Source organism: Mobula birostris, chromosome 5, assembly GCF_030028105.1.
Source record: "Mobula birostris isolate sMobBir1 chromosome 5, sMobBir1.hap1, whole genome shotgun sequence".
Taxonomy (NCBI): domain Eukaryota; kingdom Metazoa; phylum Chordata; class Chondrichthyes; order Myliobatiformes; family Myliobatidae; genus Mobula; species Mobula birostris.
This window is the reverse complement of record NC_092374.1, coordinates 87,423,937-87,441,168: the sequence shown is the minus strand read 5'-3', so window position 1 is coordinate 87,441,168 and position 17,232 is coordinate 87,423,937. Positions and strand designations below refer to the sequence as shown.

Genomic DNA, 17,232 nt, shown 5'->3' with positions numbered 1-17,232 from the left:
GCAGTTTTAACGAAACTGCATGAACAGATGCGGCGTCAGTCATCTCTGGCCTAAATATCATTTGGGCCGTCGGGGTCACCAAATGTAGCGGTGTGCTATACACAGCGCTAGAATAACCACACGTAGTCAGTGAGTTGGAGTTGCGATAAAAGAGATTTATTCAAACTTTGCGGCCTGCTTTTAAAGCCTTCCCGTTCCCGCCCTCCCTGGGCGGGACTGCTGTGGGGAATGCATAATCGCAGGCCCTTTCCGCGCGCGGGATTATCCCCCTGCTGGTGAAGATGGCCTGGCGCCTTTTTTGGGGGCCGGCCTCTCTGCCTGCGAGCGCTGTTTCGTGAGCCGGTTCGTGTGTGCTAGACAGTGGGTCACTACAATGTCACAATTGTAACAGGGGACTAAAATCAGGTGGGTGTCAGATGGTAAGAGAGGGAATTTGTTGAATGCCTACAAGATGGCTATTTAGAGCAGCTTGTCCTTCAGCCTAATGGGGGAAAGGCTATCTTAGATTGGGTGTTGTATAATAACCCAGATCTTATTAGGGAACTTAATGTAAAGGAACCTTTAGGAGGCAGTGATCATAACATGATTGAATTCATAGTGCAATTTGAGAGGGAGATGCATAACTCACAAGTATCAAAATCACAATGGAATAATGGGAATTGCAGAGGCATGAAAGAGGAGCTTGCCCAGGTGGATTGGAAGGGAGATATTGGCAGGGATGACGGCAGAACAGAGGTAGATGAAGTTTCTGGGAATAGTTCACAAGGTGCAGGATAGCTATGTCCTTCAGAAGAAGTTGTTCTCAAATGGCAGGATTAGGCAACTGTGGCTGACAAGGGAAGTTAAGGACTGCATAAAAGCCAAGGAAAGGGCAAATAAGGTAGCAAAAGTGAAAGGGAAGTTGGATAATTGGGAAGTTTTTAAAATCCAACAGATGGTAACTAAAAATAATATATGAAGGGAAAAGATGAAATATGAGGGCAAACTAGCTGATAATATAAAGCAGGATACTGAAAGCTTTTTCAGTTATATAATGAATAAAAGGGATGTCGGAGTTAATATTGAGCCACTGGAAATTGATGCTGGTCTGGTAGTAAGGGGGGACAAAGAAATAGCAGATGAATTTAATAAATCTTTACTGTGGAAAACACAGGTTGTATGCCAGAGATCTGAGAGTGTCAGGGAGCAGGAGTGAGTGCCATTGCTATTACAAAGGAAAAAAAGTGCGAGGCAAACTAAACTTAAGGTGGATAAGTCATCTGGACAAGATGGACTACATTCCAGAGTCCGGAAGAGGTCGCTGAAGAGATAGCGGATGCATTGGTCATGATCTTTCAAGAATCACTTGATTCTGACATGGTCCCGGAGGACTGGAAAATTGCAAATATCACTCCACTTTTTGAGAAGGAAGGAAGAATAAAGAGAGGAAACTACAGGCCAGTTAGCCTACCCTCGGTGGTTGGGAAAGTGTTCTAGTCCATTATTAAAACCAAGGTTTCGAGGTACATGGAGACGAATGATAAAGCAAGTCAAAGTCAGCATAGTTTCTGTAAAGGGAAATCTTGCCTGGCAAATCTGTTAAAAATATTCAAGGAAGTAACAAGCAGGGAGAACAAAAGAGAGGCAGTGGATGTCTTTTACTTAGATTTTCAGCAGGCATTTGATAAGGTACCTTGGGGCTGCTAAACAAGATGAAATCCTATGGTGTTATAGGAAATGTACTGGCATGGATATAGGAATGGCTGACAGTCAGGAGGCAGTGAATGGGATTAAAAGGGGCTTTTTCTGGTTGGCCGCCTGTGACCAGTGGTGTTCCTCGGGGGTCAGTATTGGGATTGCTACTTTTTGCATTGTTTGTCACTGATTTAGATAATGGAATTGATCACTTTAAAGAAGGTAAATGCAATGTTAGCATTCATTTCAAGGGAAGTAGAATATAAAAACAAAGAGATAATGATGAAGCTTTATAAGACACCAGTCAGGCTTCACTTGCGGTATTGTCAATAGTTTTGGGCCCCTTATCTCAGAAAGGATGTATTGTCAGAGGAGGTTCACGAAGATGTTTCCAGGAATGAAAGGGTTAACATATGAGGAGCTTTTGGCAGCTTTGGAACTGTACTCACTAGAATTTAGAAGAATGCATTGGGACTTAATTGAAACCTACTGAATGTTAGAACATAAGACCATAAGGCAAAGCAGAATTAGGCCATCTGGCCCATCGAGTCTGCTCCACCATTCAATCATGGCTGATCCTTTTTTTTCTCCTCCTCAAACCCAGTTCCTGGCCTTCTCCTTCTAACCTTTGATGCCATGTCTAATCAAGAACCTTTCAATCTCTGCCTTAAATACACACAATGACCTGGCCTCCAAAGCTACATGTGGCATCAAGTTCCACAAATTCATCACCCTCTGGCTAAACTAATTTCTCCACATCTCTGTTTTGAAAGGGCGCCCCTCTATTTTGAGGCTGTGCTCTCATACTAGACGCTCCTACCATGGGAAACATCCTTTCTACATCTACTCTGTCTAGGCCTTTCAACATTCAAAAGGTTTCAATGAGATCCCCCCTTATCCTTCTGAATTCCAGCAAGTACAGACCCAGAACCATCAAATGTTCCTCTTATGATAACCCTTTCATTCCTGGAATTATCCTTGTGAACCTCCTCTGGACCTTCTCCAATGCCAGCACATCTTTTCTCAGATGAGGAGCACAAAACCATTCACAATACTCAAGGTAAGGCCTCACCAATGCCTTATAAAGCTTCAGCATCACATCCTTGCTCTTACATTCTAGACCTCTTGAAATGAATACTAACATTGCATTTGCCTTCCTCACCACCGACTCCTCCTGCAAGTTAACCTTTAAGGTGTTCTGCACAAGGACTCCCAAGTCCCTTTGCATCTCAGATTTTTGGATTTTCTCCCCATTTAGACAATAGTCCGCACATTTATTTCTACTACCAAAGGTATTGACAATCATCTTGAATATTACAATGAAATTGAAGATTTTGAAGACGTAATTGTCTAAAGCATTGTATGAAGGCAGTGCATTATCTGCACTAGATGTCTGAGCTGATTTTGTCACTAACAATCTATCAAAAGAACATGGCAGATGAGTTCTTCTGTTGATAAATATTAGGAACTAATAGTTTTGTAGTACTGTACAGGTAATGCAGTGCTCTAATTTGTTCTGAATTTCATTTAAATACATACATTATTGCTCTGTTAAATGGTAGTTTGTCTTTAGTTACATCTTTTAACTATTTCCTTGAAATTTTAGCTAATTGGAGCAGCTGCTTAATTGGGCCAAAATGTACTCATCCTGATGTGGCCCGGTTAACCGGAATCCTTAGTATATATCACAACAAGTGATGAAAATCTTCGTTTTATACAAAGAGAAAAAAAAAGAGTGGGGAGGATATGAGAGAAAATTCCTGTAGTTACTGTTTAGACAGCTATTAGCTTTGGGAATGGTTATGAGACCAGAATTGAAGAAGGGTAGTACAGCCACAAAAGATTCAGAAGAAGGAAGCAGATGGACTTACAAACTGCCTCTCAGCAACTTGACAACTCTTTTTCTTTCTAAGCCATACCTCTATAACCTAAGGATAAAATATAATACATTAGAAATATATCATTCTTTCATCAGAATCAGAATCAGGTTTATTATCACCAGCATGTGACGTGAAATTTGTTAACTTAGCAGCAGCAGTTCAATACAATACATAATCTAGCAGAGAGAGAGAAAAAAATGATAAATAATATAAACCATAATAATAAATAAACAAGTAAATCAATTGAATAGATTTTTAAAAATGTGCAAAAACAGAAATACTGTATAGTTTTTAAAAAGTGAGGTAGTGTCCAAAGCTTCAATGTCCATCTAGGAATCGGATGGCAGAGGGGAAGAAGCTGTTCCTGAATCGCTGAGTGTGTGCCTTCGGGCTTCTGTATCTCTTGCCTGATGGTAACAGTGAGAAAAGGGCATGCCCTGGGTACTGGACATCCTTAATTATGGACACTGCCTTTCTGAGACACCACTCCCTAAAGATGTCCTGGTGCCCAAGATGGAGCTGACTAGATTTACAACCTTCTGCAGCTTCTTTTGGTCCTGTGCTGTAGCCCCTCCATACTAAACAGTGGTGCAGCCTGTCAGAATGCTCTCCACTGTACAACTATAGAAGTTTTTGAGTGTATTTGTTGACATGCCAAATCTCTTCACACTCTTACTAAAGTATAGCTGCTGTCTTGCCTTCTTTATGACTACATCAATATGTTGGGACCAGGCTAGATCCTTAGAGATCTTGACACCGAGGAACTTGAAACTGCTCACTCTCTCCACTTCTGATCCCTCTATGAGGATTGGTATGTGTTCTTTTGTCTTACCCTTCCTGATGTCCACAATCAGCCCTTTCGTCTTACTGACGTTGAGTGCCAGGTTGTTGCTGCGGCACCACTCCACTAGTTGGCATATCTCACTCCTTTATGCCTTCTCATCACCACCTGAAATTCTACTAACAACAGTTGTATCGTTAGCAAATTTGTAGATGGTATTTGAGCTATGCCTAGCCACACAGTCATGGGGCTAAGCACGCACCCCTGAGGTGCGCCAGTGTTGAGCATCAGTGAGGAGGATATGTTATCACCAATCCACACAGACTGTGGTCTTCCGGTTAGGAAGTCGAGGATCCAATTGCAGAAGGAGATACAGAGGCCCAAGTTCAGCAACTTCTCAATCAGGATTTTTGGAATGATGGTATTAAATGCTGATCAAAACTGTGGAAACATGCCTACCCAACAGCATGATTTAAGATCAGCCATGATTTTATTAAATGGTAGAGTAGCCTTGAGGAGCCAAATGGCTTACTTGTATTTCTAATTCTTATGTTTCTACACTAGTGGGCATTTTATTAGGTACAGAAGGTATCTAATAAAGTGGGTGCTGAGCGTACTTCTGTATGCCTGTGGTCTGCTGCTGTTTGCCATCAATTTCATGCTGTGCATTTAGAGATGCTCTCCTACGCACAACTGTTGCAACACATGATTATTTGAGTTACTGTCTGGTATGGGTGGTGGGGGCTACTGCACAGGATTGACATAAACTGCAGAGAGTTGTAAACTTAGTCAGCTCCATCACAGGCACTAGCCTCCATAGTATCTAGGGCATCTTCAAGAAGCGATGCCTTAAAAAGGTAGCATCCACTATCAAGGACCCCAATCACCCAGATCATGCCCTGTTCTACCATCAGGAAGGAGGTTCAGAAGCCTGAAGATACACTCTCAACAACTCAGGAACAGCTAGAACCCCTTGCCATCAGATTTCTGAACCCATAAACACTACCTTACTAGTTTTTTATACTACTTATTTAACTTATTTAAGTTTTTGTTGCGTATTGCAATGTACTGCTGCTGCGTAACAACAAATTTCATGACATATGCCAGTGATATTAAACCTGATTCTGATTCTGTCGCCCTCCTGTCAGCTTGAACCACTCTGGCCACTCTCATCTGACCTCTCTCATTAACAAGGCATTTACGCCCACAGAACTGCCACGACTGGAATTTTTTTGTTTATCGCTTCATTCTCTGTAAACTCTAGAGGCTGTTGTGCATGAAAATCTCAGTTCTTACCAGTTTCTTAGATACTCAAACTACCCCGTCTAGCATCAACAATCATTCCATTTCTTCCCCATTCTGATGTTTGGTCTGAGCAACAATTGAACCTCTTGACTATCTCTTCATGTGTTTATGTACTGAGTTGCTGCCACATGATTGGTTGATTAGATATTTGTATTAATGAGCTGCCACAAAATAACTAATTTCAGTAAATTAAACCTGATTCTGAGGTGTACAGGTGTACCTAAAAAAGTGGCTAGTGAGTGTATATGTTGCTATACAGACACCAGACATTAAGAAACGTCTGGTTAATGAGAGAGGTCAAATGAGAATGGCCAGAGTGGTTCAAGCTGACAGGAAGGTGACAGAATCAGGTCACCACCAACTTTACGAGGGCAATTAACTTACATATCGTTTTAGGGACTACCAAATGTTTGTGCAAAGCGATAAAAGGGCCGATAGAGAGGCTTGATACAAAGTACAAAGTATATTTAGTATTAAAATATATGTACTATATACAACCTTGAGATCCATCTCCTTACAGGCACTCAAAACAAAGAAATCCAATAGAACCCATTAAAAAAGACTGTCAAACACCTATTGGACAGAAAAAAAACCAAATCGTGTAAGCAATAAAAGTCAGCAATTAACATTCAGAATTCAAGTTCACAAAAGTGAGTCCACAGCCACAAGCCAGTCATCACTGCAGCCAATTCAAGAGCCCATTAGCTGCATGGGCCACAGCCGCAGCTCAGCGCAGAGACGAGTAAACCTCATGGAGCAGTGAGCAGTGGATCCCTCGCCATCAGCCCTGACACCCTGACGTTTTCCAATCGGGCCCAGCGCTAAAATTGCCCAAACCCTGGGTTGTTCCTTGCTCTTGGACCTGGGTCCTGCTGCTTCAATATGCTCTTGGGCCTGGGCCCCACTGTCCCGATTCGGCTTCGTTCAAGAGTTAGGTGTTCAAGCCTATCTTAAAGGAAGAGGGCCAGAGCAGATTAGAAAAGGAATCCCTTAGCATAAGGGCCAAGGCAATAGAAAGCACAGACATCAATGGTGGAAACATCTAAAGTTTTGTTTTTTTTTCCAGTTTGCAGAATATATGGGGTAAGGGTTCCTCCAAAAGGACGACAACTTTGTCATTGGGTTTGGAGGCTGGCGTGCCTGAAGGACCCAGAGCACTGTCTGGAGTCAGAGCTTTATGCTTTGGCTCTTGGTAGGGTCACCTGTGCCAAACAGGCCAAAAGGTAGAGGTCAGACTAAGAGTGGTCCACTGGTCCTCCAGATTCAGGGGTTCAACTCAGGGCTAACAACCCTGACTGGTAAAACAATATTGTTACGGAAACAGCAATGAAGGTTCCATTGAGTGTGACAGTATTCCTAAGTCTCCAACCACGACTTACATGATTGACAGTAGCAAAAACTGAGAGGAGGCTACTGACATGACGAAAGAAGTCCTGAACACCGCCAAAGATGGAGGATGTTTATTGCTCCCCTAAACGCCACTGGCAGAATGGGCAGTAACTAAAGTAATTATGGGGTAAGAGTTAGAGCCTGAAAACGAGGATGACGTATAGTCAGGAATGAGAGGGTGGGTGACAAGTTTGGGTGTGAACAACAGAATTTTGAATAACTTCAACAGCAGGGAAGGTAGAAGTAGGACATTGGAATGGCCGTGTCTGGGTGACAAAGGCATATGCAAGCTTTCAGCACCAGGCGAAATAAAGCAAAAACAAATTGCTGGACATGATCAGCAATGTAGGGAGCATCTGTATAATGAGAAACAGAGTGAACATTTTGACAAAGGGATGCTTCTCTCTCCCCACAGATGCTGTCCAACTTGCTGAGTGTTTACAACATTTTTCTGTTTTTGTTTCAATTTTTCAGCGTCTGCTCTTTTTTATTTTGATTCTCATTAAATGGTTGAAATGAAGGTGGACGGAATCAGGCAGCAATGGTTTGGAGGTGGTGATGTGTGGTCAAGATCTAGGGCAAGTATGGTGTATCTGCTTCTCTGATGCAATCTTGCCACTGTCAGCTATCATTATGGCATTCACTGGCACTGTGATCAATGTCATCATGATGTCAACGCCAAACTTATTGTCGTATGCATAAGTACAGGTACACACAAATTAAATTATATACACACCATCATAGGCACATAACAACAAATAAGCAGCATCACAAGAAATAAACCATAGACTAAACAGAAGAAAGTATACAATTAGATCAAGAAAACAAAACAAAAAAAGATTCTTGACAGAATGGATGTGGAGAGGATGGTTCTGTTAGCAGAAGATTCTAGAATACAAAGAGCACAGCCTCAGAATAAAGGAAACTTTTATTTAGGAAGTCCTTTTAGAATAATTCAATTACTTCAGGAGGACAATAACATCTGATGGCAGGGCTGATGGTGAAATTAGAGGGAGGATTGGGATTGCTAAATTCACATTTGAGCGTTTGAGCAAGATAGTAAAGAATAACATAATTTCTGTGGGTGTGAAATTCAGAATTTTGGGGTGCCACATTTATTCCACACTAACACATGGAAGCAAATGTTGGACAATATCAAAAAAAAATGAGGGAAGACTCAAAGTGGAGAAACGTGGTTTCTAAGAATGCTGAGGAAAATATTGTGGAAAGATAGAGTAACAAATGAGGAAGTGTTGTGAAAAGCTGGAATAAGAAGAGAACTGATATCAGTCAGGAGATGGTAGCTGGAATTTCTGGGGCATGTACTGAGGAGAGAGAAGCTCGAACATCTTGCAGTGACAGGAAAAAACGATGAAAGAAAAAATCGCAGTCGAAAGCGCATGGCATTCATGAGTTACATCGAGAGATGGATAGGCAAAAGTTTTGAAGAGCTTATTAGAACTTCTCAGATTGAAGACAGATGGCAGACTATGATCGCCCAGATACAACATGGCACATAATGATGACGACAATAATTTTAGAACCGAGTTTAGGAGAAATTTTTTCAATCAGAAGCTGGTGAATCCATGGAAGTCATTGCTGGGGTTGGGGGCGGGGACTGTGGAGGCCCAAGTCATTTAGAGTATTTAAGGGAGAGATTAAGAGGTTCTTGATTCATAAGAGGTTACTGAGATAACAAGGTTGAGAAAGCAAAACAACCACAATTGAATAGTGGAACAGATTGGATGGACTGATTGGCTATTCCTACTGCTACGTCTTACGAGTTTTATGATGCAAGGAAATATCAATGCCATTACTATTTATGCAACACACACTAAAATGTGTGTTTCACAGCATCTATGAAAAAAGTGCAGTCCACGTTTCGGGTACAGACCCTTTATATAATATATATATATTTCAAAATGCTTTTGTGATTAATTAGTTGAGTCAAGTTATTTTGAACACATTAAATGCCAGAAGTGACTTTAGAGAATTTCGGAGTGGCACACACAAAATACTAGGGAACTCGGCAGGTCAGGCTGCTTCTCGACCGGAAACGTCGTATGTTTATTCCCCTCCATAGATACTGCTTAACCTGTTGAGTTACCTCAACATTTTGTGTTTGTTACTCCGAAATTCTCTAAAGCTATTTCTCGTATTTAATTTGTGTGTGTTGCTCCGGATTTCCCGCATCTGCGGAATCTAACATTTAGAGATAATTTCAGCCTCCCACCGCTGAGGGCGCCACATGACAGTCAGCCACCCAGAAAAGATAATTCTTCATGCAAAGTACGAGAATACATCAAAAAACATCATAAACCCCCAGTTAGTCTCGTCCCTGGTTAAAAATAAACCAAACCTGACTGCGGATAGTTGAGATAAACCACAAGCGCCAGCCAGCGTCGATCATTTGCCCCCAACAAAAATGGCAATGCCCCGCAGCGAGGCCGGGAGAGGGTGTTTGAGCCTAACCGCCGGAAGTCGATTTGAAAAAAAGGGCGGGGGTTAAGGACCTTTCACCTTTGAGTTGAGGGCACTCGTAGTCGGCGCGTGGCGCGGAAAATGGTATGTACTTTGACAGACGGTGGTTCTTACTTCAAGTTTTTTTTTGGCTACTTTTAAAACCTTTTTCCGAAAAGAAAAAAAGAAAATTAATGTTGCGTTGCCGTTAAGGATGCGCAGTTTGGTCGAGCTGCACGTGCACGGTTTGTAAATAACACCGATGTCCCATTGCGGTAGTAAAATATCCTGTTGCATTTGGAAGTAAAGTATTGAGGTACAAATGGACAAAGTATGATTGCCGTTTCTTCGTGGGCAGCACGCTGGCCTGTGAGCATAAAATCTAGATTTTGCAAATGGTGCACATCTTGAGCCACAGACACGCACAGAATGCTGGAGGAACTCAGTAGGTCAGGCAGCATCTGTGGAGAGGGGCAGCCATATAGTTGAGGTGTCGGGCCGAGATCCTTCATCAGCACTAGAAAGGAAGGGGGCAGAAGTCAGAATAAGAAGATGGGAGGAGGGACAGGAATCCAGGTGATAGGTGAGAACGGATAGTGGGGAGGAGGGAAGGTGTGTGCTGTGGGCGGGGATGAAGAAAGAAGCAGAGGGGTGATCGATGGAAGGGGGTGATTTCACCTATCACCTCTCAGCTTCCTACTTCAAACCCCCTCCCCCTCATCTGGTCTCATCTATCACCTGCCAATTGGTACTCCTCCAACTCTGCCTACTTTATCATTTTGGCTTCTGCACCCCCCCCTCCTTAGTTTTGATAAAGGTTATCGACCCAAAGCACAAACTGTTTATACCCTCCATTGATGCTGCCTTTGACTTACTGAGTTCCGCTACCGTTTTGTGCACATTGCCTAAAGTCTACATGGAGGCTAGAGGGGAGTGCTGAGGGCTTGTATTGTCAAAGCTACTGTTCAGAATCAGGTTTAATATCACCGGCATATGTTGTAAAATTTGTTGTTTTGTGGTGGCAGTACAATGCAATACATACTACTAGAGGCAAAAAAAAGTGATTTACAGTTATGTGTAAAAATAGAAATAAAAAGTGAGGTAGTGTTCATGGTTTCAATGTCCGCTCAGAAGTTGATGGCAGTGGAGAGGGAGCTTTATTTATTTATCTATTTATTCAGGTACAGCATGGAGTAGGCCCTGCGAGCCTAGCCTAATCATAGGATGTGACAATGACCAATTAACTTACCAACTGGTACGTCTTTGGACGGTGGGAGGAAACTGGAGCACCCAGAGGAAACCCACGTGCTCATGAGGAGAACGTACAAACTCCTTACAGGAATCGTTGAGTATGTGCCTTCAAGCTCCTGTACCTCCTTCCTGATGGTAGTAGTGTGAAGAGGGTATAACCTGGGTGATGGGGATCATTATTGATGGATGTCACCTTTTTGAGGCATTGGTCCTTGAAGTTGTCCTGGATACTATGGCGGGTAGTGCCCATGATGGAACTGACTAAGTTAAGGCTTATTTTTCAGATGAGAACCTTTGAAATTTGGTAGGTACCTATAATCAATGGGAAACCTTTGTTTGCAAGTCATGCAGGCAGATCATTCCATATATAAGTGTGACTGTGTGGCTAGTCATAGCTCAAATGCCATCTGTAAATTTGCTGATGATTGTTGGCAGAATCGCAGATGGTGACGAGAGGGCATAGAGGAATGAAATATACCAGCTAGTTGAGTGGTATCGCAGCAATACTTTGCACTCAACGTCAGTAAGACCAAAGAACTGATTATGGACTTCAGAGATGGTAAGATGAGGGAACACACACCAGTCCTCATAGAGGGGTCAGAAGTGGAAAGAGCGAGCAAATCCAAGTTCCTGGGTGTCAATATCTGTGCGGATGCACCCTAAACCCAACATATTGATGCGGCTACAATATTTCATTTGGAGTTTGAGGAGATTTGGCATGTCACCAAAGGCACTCACAAATTTCTGAGATGTACCATGAAGAGTATTCTAACTGGCTGCATCACTGTCTGGTATGGGGGCTGGGGGGGTGCTACTGCACAGGGCCGAAGTAAGCTGCAGAGAGTTGTGAAAGCTCCATCCTGGGCACTAACCTCCATAAGTTCTGGACATCTTCAAGGAGTGATGTCTCAGAAAGGCTTTGTCTACCATCAGGAAGGAGGTACAGGTGCCTGAATGCATACGCTCAACGATTCGGGAATTTTTTTTTACTGTAATTAGCAGTTTTTTCACTTTATTGCTATATATTGCATTGTAGTGCTGCCTCAAAGTTAACAATTTCACGATATGTACCGGTGATAACAAACCTTTTTCTGAGCTGATAAGTATATCAAGGTAGTACAAAAGGAATGAGAACAGAATGGAGAACTTACTGTTGTAGTTACAGAGAGACTGCAGCGCAGGTACGTCCAAAGGCCATGATAATGGAGATTGGGAGATCAAGGGTACAGATGTGGTATATTCAAATGTCTTATAACAGTGCCAGCAGCTGGTCATAAATATCAGAAAGTCTGCAGAAGCTGGAAGTCCAAAGCTGCGCGCACAAAATGCTGGAGGAGCCTGGCTGGTCAGGCAGCATCTGTGGAGAGGAATAAACAGTCGATGTTTCAGGCTGAGGTCCTTCTTCAGGACTGAGAAGGGGGGGGGGGGGAAGACATCAGCATAAAAATGCAGGGAGAGGGAAGGAGGACAGCTGGAAGCTGATAGGTGAAGTCAGGTGGGCTGGGAAAGAAGGAATCTGTTAGGAAAGGAGAGTGGACCATAGGAGAAAGGGGAGGAGGAGGAGACCCAGGGGAGGTGATAGGCAGGTGAGAAGAGGTAAAAGATTTGAGGCACGTAATTATCGGCCCACATCAGTGCCGATTGCCGATTGCATCGCCTTTGATCTGGGCCGACATTTACGTGTGGGGCGGCACCTAATTAATTAGCATGTTTATTTCGGCTTTTTTCTTAAAGATGTGCTGTGTGCCTCTCGGCTACTGCTGCATTCTCCACGAATCGGTACAGTATCTGTCTGCAGCCTGGGTGGTGGGACACTGGGGTGTCATCTCGTCGTCTGTTTCCATTAGAGCAGGCAGCTCATCTTCTCCTATGACTGCCCGTCTCGATGTCGAAGGTCAAGGTTCGTCGTCTGCTGCAGCTGATGTGGAAGGCTTGCTTGACTGCTGAGCCTCGCGCATTTTTCTATCATTCAGTTCTTTGTAAGGACTAAAACCATCTTGCAAATAGCACTCAAACTATCCTGCAAATATTCCCTAAACTGACGTACCCTTTCAAAAATAAAATCGTACTTTACTATTGCAGCGAAAATCTCACGTAGTTGCTTCACTTTCGCTACTGCATTCGGTTTCAATTATTATCCTTTCCTCTTCCAATTGCATCAGCTCTTCATCTATCAGTTCTTGGTCATGGGATGCCAAAACCTCTTCAACATCATCTTCGTCAGCTTCCACAAGCCAAACTCACTTAGTCCTTACTTCGTTCACCACAAGCAAAACGCTTAATTATGTCTAGCTTTACGCTAAGTGTAACACCCTTATGAGCTCTTTTAGGCTTTTCCGACACCATAGAACTCATCTTGCTAACGGCTGCTCACAGACACGTGTTAAAGTAATGCCGTTCTGAATCCGGGGGACAATGGCTGCTCAGGCCTTTTATCGCGCACTGAATTTTTTATCGCGCGCTGCTTTTTTTTCGTAACAGTGTAAACACCTTCTGAAAGCGAAAACAGGGTACTAATATAGGTCTTTTGTAACAGTGAGGTTTTGTAAAGCGAACGTTCGAAAAGCGGGGGACACTTGTATAGATTGTTCCTGGGTTACAAAATGCCTGACTTATGGACACCCCTTACATTCAAAATTAGTTTATCAAGAGTTCAGTTTGTAGTTACTGTATACTACCCTTAGATAAATAACTAGTGCAAGAAGAGAGCAAAAACATTAAGGTTCATGGGTTCATGGCCCATTCAGAAATCTGATAGTGAAGCTGTTTCTACAATGTCTGTCTTCAGGTTCTGCTACCCCACCTCTCTGATGGTAGCAATGAGAAGAGGGCATGTCCTGGATGGTACTTACTTAAGCCCATCAGTCTGACTGGATGGGGGTTCAAGTGCACAGGATCACAAGGATAAACAGGATTCTCAAATATCTGATATGCTTTAAGTCTGGGATTCCTTAACATAGCCAGATTTTAAAAAGTTAAGTAGGGCAGCACGGTAACATATTGGTCAGTGTAGCACTGTCTACAGCACCAGTGATCTGGGTTTGAATCCTCCCGTCTGTAAGGAGTTAGTACGTTCTCCCTGTGACTGTGTAGCTTTCCTCTGGGTGCTCCAGCCTCCTCCCACATCAGAATCAGGCTTAGTACTTGAGTAGTGAGGTAGTGTTCATGGGTTCAATGTCCATTCAGAAATCTTATGGTAGAGGGGAAGAAGCTGTTCTTGAATCGCTGAGTGTGTGTCATCGGGCTCCTTTAACTCCTCCCTGATGGTAGCAATGAGAAGAGGGCACGTCCTGGGTGATGGAGTTCCAGGTTAGATCCTCAGAGATATTGACACCCGGAAACTTGAAATTGCTCACTCTCTCCACTTCTGATCCCCCTATGACAAAGGTCCCCAACCTTTTTTGCACCGCGGACCAGCCAACCCGGTGGGGGCGGGTAGGGTTGCCAATGGATAAGAGTAGCAGTCAAATATGGGACACTTGTGTTTACCCTGAGAAAGACTGCCATCACCACGAAGCCTTGCGCAGGCACCTGTTTGCGCATGCGTGACGTGCGCATGTGTGTACGTGCCAATTTTTTTTCTACAAATCGTTTTTGGCGATTCTGTTCAGTGAAACTACACTGTACATACATTATTTCTACTTTATATAGGCTGTGTATTTATCATATCATTCCTGCTTTTACTATATGATAGTGTTATTTTAGGTTTTATGTGTTATTTGGTAGGTTATTTTTTGGGTCTGGGAAAATTTTCCCATATAAATTAATGATAATTGCTTCTTTGCTTTACACCATTTCGGCACGACAGGTTTCATAGGAACGATCTACCATAGCGGGGGAAATACGGGACAAGGGTGGTCCCGTATGGGACAAACCAATTTAGCCCAATATACGGGATGTCCCAGCTAATACGAGACAGCTGGCAACCCTGGGGGAGGGGGTGTTAATCACAAGCGGAATATAGGTGATAAGTCAACTATAAGTCACTTGTAAGTGGCTAATACACTCAATTTCATTTCTAAAAGTGTTTATCTAAGGAATTTAGTACTAAACACACAATGCATATTTCCCTCACATAAATATAGTTGCAAGTCAATTATAAGTCACTTATAAGTCAATAGCATCATAACATTTAAGTAACGTTTGGATATTAAACACACAGCACATATTTTCCTTGTATGAATATATAAAATCATTGCAACACACCAATATCGCTGAATCAGTGGGAGCCCTGGGCTTGTTTTCCTGCAACAAGACGGTCCTATCGAGGGATGATGAGAGACAATGATAGTCGAAGGGGGTTCCTTATGTCCAGTCTATTCCGCAATTTAGTTTTCATTGCATTCATTGCAGAAAACACTGCTTCGCAGAGGTATGTTGGAAATGGAAGAATCGTTTTCAGTGCTTTCGTGGCTATCTCAGGATATTTAGCCTTGACTTTGATCCAGAATGCCGGCAGAGATGTTATGTCAAGCATACTTTTCAGCCTGCTGTCATTTGCAAGCTCAAGGAGTTGATCTTCCCGCGCTGACATGGATGACGCGTGTGTAATGACCTCGCGTGCGTTCAAGCTCCACAGTGGGCATGACAGGGAATGAGGAAGGGTGCAGCTGACTCATATCGCCAAATCATATCGTTTCCTCGTGGCCCGGTGGTTGGGGACCGCTGTTCTATGATGACTGGTGTGTGTTCCCTCGTCTTGTCCTTTCTAAAGTCCACTATCAGTTCTTTGGTCTTAAACTGAGTGCAAGGATATTGCTGCGACACCACTCAACTAGCTGATATATCTCGCTCCTGTACATCTTCTCCTCACCATCTGAAATTCTTGCAACAGTAGGTATGTTGTCAGCAAATTTATAGATGTCATTTGAGCTGTGCCTAGCCATACAAGCATGGGTGTAGAGAGTAGAGCAGTGGGCTAAGCACACATCCCTGAGGTGTGTCAGTATTGTAGTGAGGTGGAGATGTTATTTCCAGACCACACAGAAGTCAAAGATCCAGTTGCAGAGGGAGGTACAGAGGCCCAGGTTTTGGAGATTTTCAATAAGAACTGTAGGAATGATGGTGTTAAATGCTGAGCTGTAGTCAATAAACAGCATTCTGACATGGGTATTAGTATTGTTCAGGTGATTCAAAGCTATGTGAAGAGCCAATGAGATGGCATCCGCCATAGGCAGATTGTAGTGGGTCCATGTCCTTGTTGAGGCAGGAGTTGATTCTAGCCATGACCAACCTCTCCAGGTAATTCTTCACCATAAATGTGAGTGACACTGGACAATGGCCATTAAGGCAGCTCACTATGCTCTTCTTCGGCACTGGTATACTTGTTGCCCTTTTGAAGCAGGTGGGAACTTCCACCTTTACCAGTGAGAGATTAAAAATGTCTGTGAGCACACCCACCAGTTGATTGGCACAAGTTTTCAGAGCCTTACCAGGTTTTCCATCAGGGTCTGTCACCTTGCAAGAGTTCACCCATTTCAAAGACAGTCTGATGTTGGCCTACAAGACAGAGATCACAGGGGTACCAGGTGCTGCAGGGATCCTCATAGCTGTAGTTTTATTCTCCCTTTCAAAGTGTGCATAAAAGGCATTGAGCTCATCTGGGAGTGAAGCATCACTGCCATTCATGATGTTAGGTTTCACTTAGTGGGAAGTAATGGCCTGCAAATCCTGTCAGAGTTGACGTGCATCTGGTTCCGCCTCCAACCTCGTTGGGTCGCCAGACTTGAATGCCACAGATCTAGTCCTCAGCAGATAACGAACCTTCCAATTCATCCACGGTTTTTGATTTGGGTACGTACATGTTCTTGTAGGCACACACTCATCCACGCAGGTTTTAATGAAGTCAGTGACAGCTGTGGCTTACTCATTCAGACTCAAAGATGAATCCCTGAATACGGTCCAGTCGTCCGATTTGAAACAGTCCTGTAAGCACTCCGGCACCTCACTTGTCCATATCTTCTTGGTCCTCACTGCTGGTGCTAGCCAAGCCTTTTTTTCAAAATTTCATTCAGCCTTTCATTCATCATTCAGAATCAGGTTTATTATAATTGGCTGATTATTCATTTCTTTAAATGCTGCCTGACCTGCTGATTTTCTCCAGCATTTTGTGTGAGTTGTGAAGTTCCCTGCAAGCAGCCTAAGTGCTACACTTGCCCATACACCTCCTCCCTCACCTCCATTCTGGGCCCCGAACGGTCCTTACAGGTGAGGCAACTCTTCACCTGCAAATCTGCTGGCGTCGTCTATTGTGTCTAGCGCTCCCGATGCAGCCTCCTGTATATTGGTGACAACCATCATAAATTGGGGAACTATTTCATCAGGCACCTCTGCACCATCTGCCACAAGTAGCCAAACATTTTAACTCTGATTCCCATTCCTGTTCTGACGTGTCAATACATGGCCTCCTCTTGTGCTGAGAAGAGACGACCCTTGTATTTCGTCTTGTAGCTTGCACGTGATGGCGTCGATTTCTCCTTCTGGTGAACAGAT

General features: G+C 43.3%; 1 protein-coding gene across 6 annotated transcripts in view; it reads left to right on the top strand.

The window, feature by feature from the left end:
* LOC140197845 (uncharacterized) overlaps positions 1-17,232 on the top strand; it is a 239,412-nt gene that overhangs the window by 87,660 nt on the left and 134,520 nt on the right. Inside the window, exon 1 of one of the 6 annotated variants that reach the window (XM_072258349.1) lies at positions 9,503-9,594. The exons of the other annotated variants lie outside the window; for them this stretch is intronic. Coding sequence (XP_072114450.1) covers positions 9,592-9,594 — 3 coding nt within the window. The 5' untranslated portion in view covers positions 9,503-9,591. Of the gene's footprint in view, positions 1-9,502; positions 9,595-17,232 lie in introns of those variants that run through there. 6 annotated transcript variants of the gene reach the window in all.